This window comes from Populus nigra, chromosome 1, assembly GCF_951802175.1.
Source record: "Populus nigra chromosome 1, ddPopNigr1.1, whole genome shotgun sequence".
Taxonomy (NCBI): domain Eukaryota; kingdom Viridiplantae; phylum Streptophyta; class Magnoliopsida; order Malpighiales; family Salicaceae; genus Populus; species Populus nigra.
Window position 1 is genome coordinate 8,667,828 of NC_084852.1, and position 13,216 is coordinate 8,681,043.

A 13,216-nucleotide genomic window follows, 5' to 3' on the forward strand; every position below is an offset into this window, starting at 1 on the left:
GATATAATTTTATAAAAAAATCTAATACTTTTAAATCTTAATTTTTTTTATATTTTTTATATATAAAAAAATAATCTACAATATCACGTGAGTTATATGACTAATTTGTTTATAAAGTGCGTCGTATTACATTCGTGTAGAAAAAACATGTTTTTTCATGAGATGCATAACGACGTATCTCTTAAACAAACACGCCCTTGAATCAGAGTGCGACTCAATTTCCAAGTGAAGTGGGTGGAGGAGTTATCATCTCTCCGTTCAAGTAAAAACAAATTAAAAGGGAATTATGGGGTGAAGGATCTTGCGTAAAAGAAATACGAGATAAAAGAAAAAAGAAAAAAGAAGAAAGAAAACACCTGCTGCTTAAAAGAGAGAGAGAGAGAGAGAGAGAAAAGGATTCTCTTATGCTGGTTAGAGAAAGAGGAGGAGGAAGAGGGCTAGAGTCCAGTCAGAGAGCGAGAGAAGGCAAGGCAGGCCATCAACTGATGGAACCTGTCTCGTGAAGTAGCAGGTGAGGTGAATCCACAAGATATAAGAAAAGAAAAGAAAAGAGAAGCTTTCTCCTCTCCTCCTCTCTCTCCCTGCAAAAACCAAACAGGCAGCCCCCCCTCAAACTCTCCCATTCCTTTTATATATCACGAGATCCCCCCATCTCCTTTCTTTTCTTTCCTTTTCCTCTCATGTCTTTCCTTGTTTTCCAACACTAATCTCCATTCGCTCACATTTCTAACATCATCACAAACCCAGTTACATAGACAGACAACTCTATTTAAGAAAAAAAATAAAAAAAAAGAACTACTCTTGTTTTTGGTTTTAGTTTAAAGAATTACTATATAAAAACATGCCACAATCAGCGAAACCCTCCATTGGAGGAGATTTGGACCTCAGCTCACTAACTGATCAACTCCGTGACTCACTCTCTTCACTCGAAGCCAACAAGCCTGATTTTCGTGAACTCGATCTGGGCTCTCCCGTTTCACCTCTCCGAACTCGAGGTGGACTCACCACTAAAACCACAACCACAACGACGACGACCACCTCCTCCAGCTCCAGCTCCTCCGGATCCGCATCCGGTGCCCAAAACCGACTTCACAAACCCAACAATAACAACCACTCAGGAGAGTTATCGAACTCGAGTGAAAGCAGCCCCACGACTAGCGCCAAGAAGGGTCAACCGGGTCATTCTAGATCCGACTCTTTAACTTACCCAGGTCAAACTGGCAGCCAGAGTGCTGTAAACTCTCCGGTAACTGTTAATGTGTTACCTACCGGCAACATTTGTCCGTCGGGCAGGATCTTGAAGACAGGCATGGGAATGGTGAATCGGAGTGCGAAACCGGATGTTTTAGGATCCGGGACTGCGAATTATGGTCACGGCAGCATAATGCGTGGCGGGGGGAGCGCAAAATGTGCTAGCTCTGATGTTGTTAATTCAGCAAGCAGGAATGCTTGGAGTGCGCGCGGAGGGAGTGTGGATCCGGAGGAGGTGAAGAAGGCTGGAAATGAGATGTATAAAAAAGGGTGTTTTGGGGAGGCGTTGGGATTGTATGATAAGGCTATTGCTTTGGCGCCGGGGAATGCTGCTTACAGGAGTAATAGGGCGGCTGCGTTGATGGGATTGGGAAGAGTTGTGGAGGCTGTGAAAGAGTGTGAGGAGGCTATTCGGCTGGATCCTAATTATTGGAGAGCACATCAGAGGTTGGGGGCTTTGTTAATTAGGTGAGTTCGTTGATGGGGGCTTGATTTTATCTTGTCATGGGGTGTTTTCTGTGGTGGGGTTCTTGTTTTTTTGGAGGATTTTGTGAGTTTTAGCGGTGATTTGATCTGCATTGCTGCGATACTTATCTGTTTGTTATTAGATTTCTGAAATGAAGTTCAAAGTTTTGTTCTTTCTTGTTGATTTGGACAATTCGAATGACTTGAGAGAGTTTGACGAACCATGACAACAACGACAACCTTCAGTCTAGATTGATTGGGTTCTAAGTCGTGTTGATGGAGTTTTAATCTTTATGTATCATTTAGTTTATGATTGCTGAGTTTGTGAGGAATTTGTGAGCATTTGGTTGGTGGATGTGATGTTTGTCTTCTTATGATCTGTATCAGTAGTTATGTTTTAATTTGTGTTGATTAGGATTTGGTAGGTCGGTGAAAGGGTGGAGAAATTCATTTTTCTTAGATGCTTGGTGATTGCATTACAGCTTCTAAATGTTTTGATAACTAAATGAGTTGTGGTGGATTGTAGCAAGTTATTCTAATTTCTAATGTGTTAATCCACATGGTGAGAATAGTTGATCGATTACCGAAGCTGATTCATTTGTTTGCATTTGCCTTCTGTGTTTGTTATGGCTGTTGACACTATTTTTGTGTTGTTTTTTGCTCCTTGGATTTAAGATGCTTTAATTTTGTCTTAACATGCTATCGATCCTGCTGCATTTGCCGGTTCTAGTATGGGTGGATGCACTTGATCATGCTATTTTCTAACAGTGTTGAGTTAATGTGTTTTTTCTGTCTTGATGACCTGGAAACATAGCTGTGGTTGATTTGGCTTCTAGCTTGCTGGTTATCTAAACAATTTCCACCATTCTATCAAGCCTTGATTTTCTTACATTCTTCTAATTAAGTAGTCTTGAAATGCTTAAACCATTCGAATCATCCTAGAGCCAATAATACTTCCTTTGGAATTATTTCCTTGCATATTCTGCAGCTCTGTCTTGAACCATTTGTAATAAATTCGATCCATCTATTGTGGACTTGTACTTTGTTTTTTTTTTGTTCATGTTTTTTACCGTGTTCTATAATTTTAACAGAGCTCTAATTTTCTATTTATTTCTCCAACAGTTTGCTGCAAATAGTTTGATTTATGATGTTGGGACAGCAAGCATTGAACTTGATTTCATTGCAGGTTAGGACAGGTTGAGAGTGCTAAGAAGCACTTATGCTTCCCAGGGCAGCATCCAGATTCTGCCGAGTTGCATAAGTTGCAATTAGTAGAGAAACATCTTAACAAATGTTCGGATGCCCGGAAGGTTAATGATTGGAAAGGTGCATTAAGGGAAGCTGATTCTGCTATTGCTGCTGGAGCTGATTATTGCCCCCAGGTAAAATGGCTATCTGCACTCTTACTGTGTAAAATTGGCAAAATTGATATGGAGAGTAAATTAACAAATGTCTGAACTGGTTCAAATTGAATTTACAGCTCTTTATGTGTAGAACTGAAGCTCTTTTGAAGCTCCACCAACTTGAAGATGCTCAATATTGCTTGTCAAAAGTTCCAAAACTAGAATCATATGCCATCTACTCACAGACTAGATTTTTTGGGATGCTTTCTGAAGCTTACCCTTTCTTGGTTCGAGCGCAGATTGAGATGGCTCTAGGAAGGTGAGTTCATAATTTCAAACCACTACAAGATATTAGGTAACATACAATTTTGGAGAGCTTGAGAATGAATGCCTTGCAGGTTTGAGAATGGAGTTGCAGCTGCTGAGAAAGCTGGACAGATTGATCCACGAAATGTTGAAGTAGCAGTGCTGCTTAACAATGTGCGATTAGTAGCCAGAGCTCGTATCCGCGGCAATGATCTCTTCAAATCAGAAAGGTTCACTGAAGCCTGCTCAGCATATGGGGAAGGCCTTAGGCTTGATCCTTCAAACTCTGTTCTTTATTGCAACAGAGCAGCATGTTGGTTTAAGCGTGGACTGTGGGAGAGATCCATTGATGACTGCAATCAAGCTTTAAGTATCCAACCTAACTACACAAAAGCGCTTCTTAGAAGAGCTGCCTCAAACAGCAAGGTAAAATCTCCTCGAAAGACTTGGCTTTTATGTATAATTTGCTCCTCAATGTGCTAGCCTACTGGCTCATATATTTTGCACACTCCAGATTGATTTGCTTTTGTAAACTGCAGTTAGAAAGATGGGCTGATGCTGTGAGAGATTATGAGGTTTTGAGGAGGGAACTTCCAGATGACAATGGAGTCGCTGAATCTCTATTTCATGCTCAAGTCGCATTGAAGAAATCTCGTGGAGAAGAAGTGTATAATATGAAGTTTGGTGGTGGAGTAGAGGAAGTTTTGGGGCTTGAACAGTTTAGAGCTGCGATATCATTACCAGGCAAGCCTTACCTTCTACATTCTGAAAATTCATTTTTTCTTTGCTTGCTTCTTTCTCTCCCATTTCTAGAGTTCCAATATTCTAATGGAAATTGAATTTGTGTAATACAGGTGTTTCAGTGGTTCATTTCAAATCCTCCTCTCATTTGCACTGCAAGCAAATATCTCCATTTGTGGATACATTATGTGTTCGGTATCCATCTCTAAACTTTCTCAAGGTAAATTACTAGCTCAATAATCCAAGTTGTACTAAGCTTTGGGATAGTTCCTGACCTTAACTTGGTTTCAGAAATGAAATAAACAAGTGTTTTTCTTAATTTGCATACATCTGCTTGGTGTTTTTGTTAAAGGTGGATGTAGAGGAGAATCCAGCAACTGCAAATGCTGAGAATGTGAGGATTGTTCCAACATTCAAGATATACAAAAATGGTAACCGAGTGAAGGAGATTGTCTGCCCAAGTCGTGATATGTTGGAACATTCGGTGAGGCATTACAGCTTTTAGAACTCATGATTGTACTTGTACCATTACTCTCCTGTTTTTTACATTTACTTGCGACGCAAATCCCCTGTTAGATGGGACCTCCTCACTGCCCTTCCAGTCTTTCTCCCACCATATAAGGACTACCAGATACCTATGACATAAACCTTCCAGTCTCTTTCTCCCACCATATAAGGACTACCATCTACCTATGACATAAATCAGAGCTACATAATAATCCTATTAGCGGCCAATGCTAGAAGGAACCCAGAGAGATAGCTTAGTTCACCTTTTGCTGTTTTAATTTATTCATTCATTCCTCATTGCTCTGCGGTTTCATGTTCTTCCTCCGGTCTCTTTCTCTTGTTATTCTTTCTCTTCATCTTCTTATCACTTTTTTGTTCTCTTGTAGACCAGCCTGTTCTTGTACCCTCATTTCCATTCAGATGAAAAGGAGGAAAAAAAAAGAGAGAATGAGAGAAATGTGTACAATTGATTAAGTTGTCTCCTTCTTCATAGAGAGAGAGGGAGGGGGGCTGGCAGGCTGGTAGAGGAGGATCTTGTACATTTTATGTGATATATACAGAAACATTGGGAGGGAGATTGGATGCCTGGTGGGTACTTATTGGGTTAGTGAAAGAAGGATGAATATGTTGTTTATTAATATTGTTACTTTTTCCAGCCATTTTATCAATCAATAAAAATTTCTCCCATTTTTTCCCCTCCACCCTCAACATTTCATTTTCTCCTGTCATATACATTTGCATCTGACGCTCGTTCAGGGCATCTGAGTGATTTAAACAGTGCATGTGCTTATTAATTAAGGGGTGGTTTTCTTTTTCTTTCATGAAGGAGTGGATTTAGGTGGTTGAGTGTTGATAGAATTCACTGCTCCTCTTCCACCCTTTCCCTTCCATTAGAGGCTTTTGGCCTCTTCAAGACGATGGGGCGTGGTGTTACGGGGTTATGTCAAGTGTCCTGGGAAGGACTTTGTTTGAACACTGTCGATGAAACATTAAGAACTTGAATAGCAGTAGTTTTTAAGAGTCTCTGCACTGATTCTTCCATTCCAAGCCACATTATGTTTGCATCTCTAGAGCTCCCAAAGTAAGTTCACTACTTTGTGTATCTTAGTTTAGTGGCACTATCTTTTGATGCTAGACAACATTATCACAAGACTTTCGATGTTGCCCTAAAATGGGGGCATATAATGGCAGAGAGTCCCCTCTTAACAAGGGTTCTTAGCCATCCACATGTTGCGCATTCAAGTTATTGCCATAACTATCCATGAACACATTCCTCACCACCTCTAACGCCCCTCCCCCCACCACCAAAAAAGTCCAAAAAGTGCAAATGGGGTCGGTGCTAACTTATGGCGACGGCACGCACCGTCCTTGTTCGATGCTTGGACCTTGGTCAGCTTGTGGCCGCGTGTATGTGTCCTTTGTCTTTTAGTATTTTTTTTCCCTTATTAATTGCTTATTAATTGCTTAAAAGAAGATGAAAATGAATGCCGTCGTTTTTGGAGTTGCGAGGGCAGTATGGGAAAGTGAAGTTGAATAGGTGGTCATCAGCTACGTGCGTGAGTTGCGTACTGATAGAGAAAGATGTGGTTTGTGATGTGAGAGTGTTTGGCATTTTCGAAATAATTGTTTATTTTTTGAAAATGTATTAAAGTATTATTTTTTAAAATTTATTTTTTATATTAGTATATTAAAATAATCTTAAAACATTAAAAAAACTAATAATGTTTTGGCTGCGACGCACATAATTGAGGTAGGGGGTGTGGAGGGTTATTTAGGTCCTGTTTGGGAACGCAGCTGTGGTTGTGTTTTTAAAAATTTTAAATTTTTTTTTTGGCTAAAATTTAATATGATTTGTACGTTTTGGATCGTTTTGATGTGCTGATGTTAAAAATAATTTTTAAAAAATAAAAAAATATTATTGACATGTATTTTAACACGAAAAGTTATTTGAAACACTCGCACTTACTGGGGGTGAGGTTAGTGGAACAAAGCTCTTGATTAGGAGAGGACAAATCAGGAAAGTAGTGGTGTAGGAGTCATTATCCACCTTCAATTAGGACTCTAAAATGGTCCTCATTGACATGTGCTAATAATACTCTAGCAAGATCCAAAACGTACGTACAGGTTGTCAGATTCTTTGTTCGGATATTGCGATGTTGCTTTTGATGATTTTTTTTTCCTAGCGTTTTTTTAAAATATAATATAATAATGCAGTGTAAACAAATATTTTAAAAAATAATATAATTTAGAGAGTAGATAGAGAGAGAAAAAAGAAATGTCATCAACAATCTTTTCAAATTGCTAAAAGATACGGGATTTAATTAGGAGAGAGTAGAGAGAAAAAAGAAAGGAAAGGAAAGAAAAGAAAAGAAAAATTTCGGAAGCACATTGAAACTTTGATGATGATACCATTAGTACCGTTGGAAAGATCTCGACGAGATGAATCTAATGACACTAATGGTAACCGAAATGGGCAACACGAGCAGCTCAATGGCAAGTGAGGCCCGATACCTTTGGACGGTTCATATAGTCCACTTCGATCATCGTTTGTTACTCTCTTTAGTGTTGTTGAACTTGTCTCATCAATATTTTTCTAACGGTACCGATGATGTTGTCATTGGAATTTTGGTGTGCTTTCGAGGTTACTTTTAGTTTTTTTATTTGTTTTTTTCTCTCCTCTTTTGTCCTTGTAATTTGTAAAGAGAGGAGAGAGAAAAAAACGAAAAAAACAAAACATAAAAGATCCCGTATGCATATTGAAACTCTGATGCGACACTATTAGTATCATTAAAAAAATCTTGATGAGATAAGTTCAACAACACCAAAGAAAGTCACAAACGGTGAATGAAGTAGGCCACACGAGCCGTTCAAATATGTCGGGGCTCACTTGTTTTTGGGTCGCTTGTGTTGTCTCCTTCATTCACTATTTGTGATTTTATTTGATGTTGCATTTATTTTATTGATATCTTGTCAATATAAAATTTATTTTACTTTATTTTATTTTCTAAATGCTACAAGGTATACCAACCATTTCAACAAGAAAAAAAAAAGAATTGATAACCTTGTATAACGGAACATTTTGAATCTCTTTTTCCATAAGCGGGATTGTCATTTATTCTCTGTTTTTCTAAGAAACGTCAGTGTGTTTAAAAACGAGAGAGAGAGAGAGAGAATAAGGAGGAGAAAGGTGGCGGCAGTATGTAAAGTAAATGGAGTGGCATCCCATTTATCAATTTAACCATAAGCACCGACATTATTCGACAGTGAAGTGGGGCGGACGCGGTAAAATAGAAACGCAAAAAGCACAGCGCGTGGGCTAACTCAGGCTTATCTAAATAAAAAAAGTTGAAAAATAAAAGCAGAAAAGGAGAGGAGAGAATGGAAAGCGAAAAGGAGATGTGGAAAGGGTAGACTGCTAGATCAGATAGCAATCAGCAATAGGAAGAGCATCCTAGTGGTTTCTGAATCGTGCCGTGCCGCTGTTACAGCGCTACTGTACTGGAGTAGTCGTGAGGACGGGTGGATTCAGTTGAGGAGGTGGTGCATACACCGCAGTTGAGGACGTGCTACCTCCTCTTTTACCTGTCTGAAAGGAACATGAAAAGTAGATTTTGTCATATTCAGGCGGACATGTCCTCAGGATAACATGTAACCGAGGAAAACACCTATTTGATAGATCTCCAAGCAGAAGCACTGCAGTAGCGCTTGCTTGCCTAAGGATTAGGCCTTCCCTTCCTGGTAAATGTGAGCATGTCTTTTAATAAAACAAATTGAATCGAGTCATTAGAAAAATAAATGTAATAATTTTCCTTCAAAGAAGCAACAGGCCTGCAAATGCCCAAAATTGCTTAGGCTTTGAACGGACACTGTTCACATCGAGGCCCTCTCATTCCATGTTCAATTTGAAAGAGGGGGGAAGGAAATTCCGTTACTCAAAAGGGCAGGAGTTATCATATTCCTATATATATATATATATATATATATATATATATATTCAAAGGCGCAAGAGAGGAATTCAAGAAGAAGAAGGAAAAGAATGGGGATAAAACGACTTGAATCAAAGAAGATAGAGAACGATAGATACATGCTTAGCTACTTTCTCTAAAAGAAGAAGAACTAGTCTTTTCCAAGAAAGCCCAAGAACTGTCTTCTTTTTGACCGATGCCAAACCTCTCCTTCTGTTCTCTCCCCACAAGACATTCCTTACATCTAGGGCTCTCGCTTGACTTGGTTGCTTAAATATTCCCGAACGATAATTCCATGAGTGAAGATATTTATAGAATCAACCAACATCCAGGAATGCTATAATGGAGAAATAAGTTGTCTAACCTAGCAAGGCCAGACTATCAGATATGATGGTTAAAGGAAGATGAGGGAAAACAATGAGAACCAACAGATGGTCTTTCAAGGATTCATCATTTCATCATAATTTGTTGTATAACCTCACAAATTTTGTTACAGTCCCATATAAAGAAATTCCTTCTCCCAAAACAACCTTCTAGGCTAAGAAAATAACAATACACAGATATTTTATTACAAATAAAAGGATTGAAAGAAACACTTATAAAACAGTGCGTAGAACAACAAGTGAAACGATACGTGTAAGTTGTAATATAACATAATTCATCTTCTGCATTCTTCTTAGTTTAGACATCTGACAATGTACCTTCCTTCAAATTAAGCAACCATGTCCTCAAGGTTGAAGTTCGGAAATCTGAGCTTGAAATCATTTGCAAAATCCCAAGTAACATCGAAGGAGAACGAGCTTTCTAGTGAATTAAGAACTGGGTTACAGCTTGATTTCCTCGTTTCCCCATTCGCTTTTCAAAAACAACTTGTGGCTGGAGGTTCTGCTATGGAAGAACACTGGGTAGGTCGGTCTGAACAACCTTGTTACCAACATGCTTCTTCCTGCTGATGGAGGTAAGTTCAATCTGTAAGCCACCATGCCAATCTTTTTCAATATCAAATAAGGCCCATAATACTTTGGTGCTAGTTTCCGTGATCTTCTAGTTGCTACTGATTTCTGTCTATAAGGTTACAATTTTAAATAGATTTGATCCTCGATGTTGAATGTTTTTTCACTTCATATTTGATTTGCTTGTTGGACCATTCTATTTTGAACCATCAGTAGATTACCCCTGATTCGATTGAGTATCTTCTCCCTCTTTTTTAGAAAGTCATCTACAACTTTTAATGGCGAGTCCTTAAGAAAGTATGGAATATTAATAGGAGGAAGAATGAAAATTAATGTTGTACCACCATTCAACTATAATTATCACTAGACATGCACCTACGGTAGTTCTCAAGGCATTTATTAACTACATCACTCTGCCATCAGATTGAGGAGGTAAGCTGTAAAGCAGTGTAGATAAACCTCTTGCTGAATGAAGAGATTTTTCCAAAGTTGACTCAAGAACACTAGGTCCCTATCACTCACAATAGCAGCTAGAAAGCCATGTTGTTTGAACACATTATCCATGAAGACCTTAGCCACAGAAGATGCTGTATAGGGATGAATTAAGTCCATAAAATAAGCATACTTGCTAAACATATGATCCACCACAAATATAACCTTTTCACCTCGTGACTTAGGCAAACCTTCTATGAAATCCATGCGGATGTCAGTGAAGGATACTTGTGGAATTGAAAGGGGTTGTAGTAAGCTTGGGGTCGGCATATTTTCAGTCTTGTTTCGTTGACAAGCAGGACATTTTCTAACAAACTGCTTTGTGTTCTTCTGATGTTTATTCTAGTAAAATAAGCTTCAAACCCTCTTAGAAGTCACTATAAAACCTAAATAACCACCTATAGTTGAGTCATGATACATGGATATAAGTTTATTTTATAGGTCAGATCATGTCCCACCATAATTTTCCTCTTCTTGTTGAGGAGGATGCTCACCCATCTACAATGAGGATGAGTAGTGGGGTCGATCAATAGATCCTGGATGATAGCCTTTACAATTAAATCTTTCTCTTAAGTCTTCTTAATTGCCTCTATAGTATCAGTAGAAATGGTGGATACTATCAGGACACTTAATTCAATATTATAAACTCTAGATAAAACATAAACTTTCCTTTTCTTTCTACTCGATTTTGCAAGCATCCAATTTCATCATAAAATTAAATAAAAATAATTTAAAAAATTAACAAAGTTATTAAAATCATTGAAGTCCATGATCTAGGTCACAGGGTGACCAATACCGACCTAATTTGATATCATCTTAATATTAAAAAAATATCATATTAATTTTTATTTAAAAGTTACGCTATGTTTTTACCGGTCATCTAAGTTTTTTTTAAACCCATTAAATTGAATGATTCACTTTGAATTAACTCCCACACAATTTAATTCAAAACTCAGGTTGACAGATTTTAAGATCAAACCGCAATGGAGCAAGAGTGAATGTACTAGTTTTATTCCTGCATGATGTTTAATATGCTCTAAAAAGACATCACATTTTATTTTATATGTTGGTTTTACTTAAGCTTAGGTTCAATAAATATTTTCATGAAAATAGAGTTAACTTATATTTGAAAACAAGTTTATTTGGTGATGGACATTTTCTTAAATGGTTTTATTGTATTGAATGTTGATTATAATATTAGTAATGAAGTTTTTCCTTATTTACATATTCTAGCCATTACTAGATTGATGGTCCGCGCTCCGTTGCGGACTAGGCCAATTTCTTTGCAGCTGAAAAAAAACAAAGCCAAAACGCTATTATTGTATTTTAAAGAGCAAAAAAAAATCAACAACTCGACATTATAGAAAAATAATGATCGTCAAACTCCATGAATCAAACTGTAGAATGATGAAATCGGGAAAAAAATCCATGAAAAAAAGTATTAAAAAACAAAGCACCAGTAAAACTATGTGACGTCATCAAAACCCGCGAGTAGTATCATTTCAAACTTAAATATAAAAAGATATTGAATTGAAGTGCAAAATAAAAAAGAAAAATCAAATTCACAAAAGAATCCAAAACATAAAACACTAAGAAAATCAATTTTAACGACCTCAATGATAATGGATGAAAATTTTTAAAATAATTAAAAATAACTGAAGCGAACCCGATTTAACTTTCAAAATTTATAATACAAATCATGAGGTCGAATCCCAACATAAAAAGGCAAAAAAAAAAACGATGTAAAATTCTAAACCAACCAAAATAATTAGGGATAGATATGAAAACATAATTAAAAAAATGATTTGAAAAATATAGATTTGAAAAGAAACAGAATCAAATTTAACATAAAAAGAAAAAAAAACAAATCATAAGGGATGAAATTGAAAAATAATTTCAATTAAGAAAAAGATAAGAACAACTAAAAATAACAATATAAAAATGAGGACCATATTTAATATAAAAATAAAATATCAAGGGATGAAATCCAAAGACAAATTAATTCAATAAATGATTCAAGATAAAAAAACATCACAATTAAAAGAATAAGGACCAAATCTAATATAAAAACAAAGTGTAAAGGGATGCAATTAAAAAAATAATTAACTTAATAAATGATCCAAGATCAAATACATTGCAATTAAAAGAATGAGGATAAAAAATGATATAAAAATAAAATATTAAGGGATGAAATTGAGAAAACAAATTAACTCAATAACTGATTCAAGACCAAATACATTGTAATCAAAAGAATAAGGATCTAATTTAACTTAACAAATAAATAACTAGACTTTTTTGTTTTTTTGCGATGGCCAACATGTTTTTCTAGATGGAGTGAGGGAAAAAAGGAATGAAGGGAAAAACTCCTTGCTGGCACTCCTCCACATTTTGTCGGCGAACATGCGCCTCACCACCGTGCTGGAGGTGGTGAGACATATCGAATGCAGCCCCAGGCAACAACATTCAGTGTTGTATGGGCGCTAGTAGCCTTTTGAATTTAAAAGTAATTTATATATATTAAAATAACAAATCACCTCTAACCCCATAATAAAATTACAAAAAAACCATAGTAAAAAATCTAAAATGACCTTGAATCCATAGTAGAGAGATTTTACTTTTTAGGGACATTTAAGCAATTGACATGCACATACCAATAGAAAAAACCCGAAAAACCTCTGAACCAAAATGAATCTTTTTATGGGTTATTTGGTAATTATATTGTAGAAAAAACATGAAATTATTACTTAACACCCTTCTTTAATGTAATTACTGACGAGTCCCATGAAAAAAACACATCTACCCCTAAAGCTAACCTTGCTCACCAAGGAAAAAATCAACCTTTCACTATGAATTCATGCAATAAAAGGTTGGTGCTTTTTAGTTTATAGTTAACAGGAAGGATATGAACACATGACATGCTATGCTAGGTCATATAGGTCAACAACAACTAAATCAATTAACCAAAGATGGTTTATTGAAAAATGTTGATAAAGTAAATTTGTTTCCTTATGAGTATTGTCTAACCGAAAAAAGTATAAGAAAACCATTTAGAAAAGTTACAAGGGCGAATTTTCATTCCAATTAATTCATTTTGACATCCATGGTCCAATAAATATAAAGACAAGGAATAGGGCAATTTATTTCATCATATTTATAAATGATTTTACTCGGTATAATTATGTCTTTTCAATAT

The 13,216-nt window shown here is 36.5% G+C and overlaps 1 protein-coding gene across 3 annotated transcripts; it reads left to right on the forward strand.

Moving 5' to 3' along the window:
- Nucleotides 1-254: 254 nt before the first annotated feature.
- LOC133690712 (TPR repeat-containing thioredoxin TTL1-like) lies at nucleotides 255-5,835 on the forward strand. 3 transcript variants are annotated; one of them, XM_062110994.1, is made up of 8 exons: nucleotides 255-1,719; nucleotides 2,903-3,098; nucleotides 3,197-3,378; nucleotides 3,458-3,791; nucleotides 3,905-4,109; nucleotides 4,220-4,326; nucleotides 4,459-4,590; nucleotides 5,440-5,835. In XM_062110994.1, the coding sequence occupies exons 1-8, from the start codon at nucleotides 842-844 to the stop codon at nucleotides 5,449-5,451; spliced, it is 2,046 nt and encodes a 681-aa protein (XP_061966978.1). In that variant the 5' UTR covers nucleotides 255-841; the 3' UTR covers nucleotides 5,452-5,835. The 3 variants fall into 3 exon arrangements, with proteins under 3 accessions (XP_061966978.1, XP_061966964.1, XP_061966971.1); XM_062110980.1 differs by lacking the exon at nucleotides 5,440-5,835 and adding an exon at nucleotides 5,000-5,314; XM_062110987.1 differs by lacking the exon at nucleotides 5,440-5,835 and having other exon boundaries at nucleotides 257-1,719; nucleotides 4,459-5,314.
- Nucleotides 5,836-13,216: the final 7,381 nt, after the last annotated feature.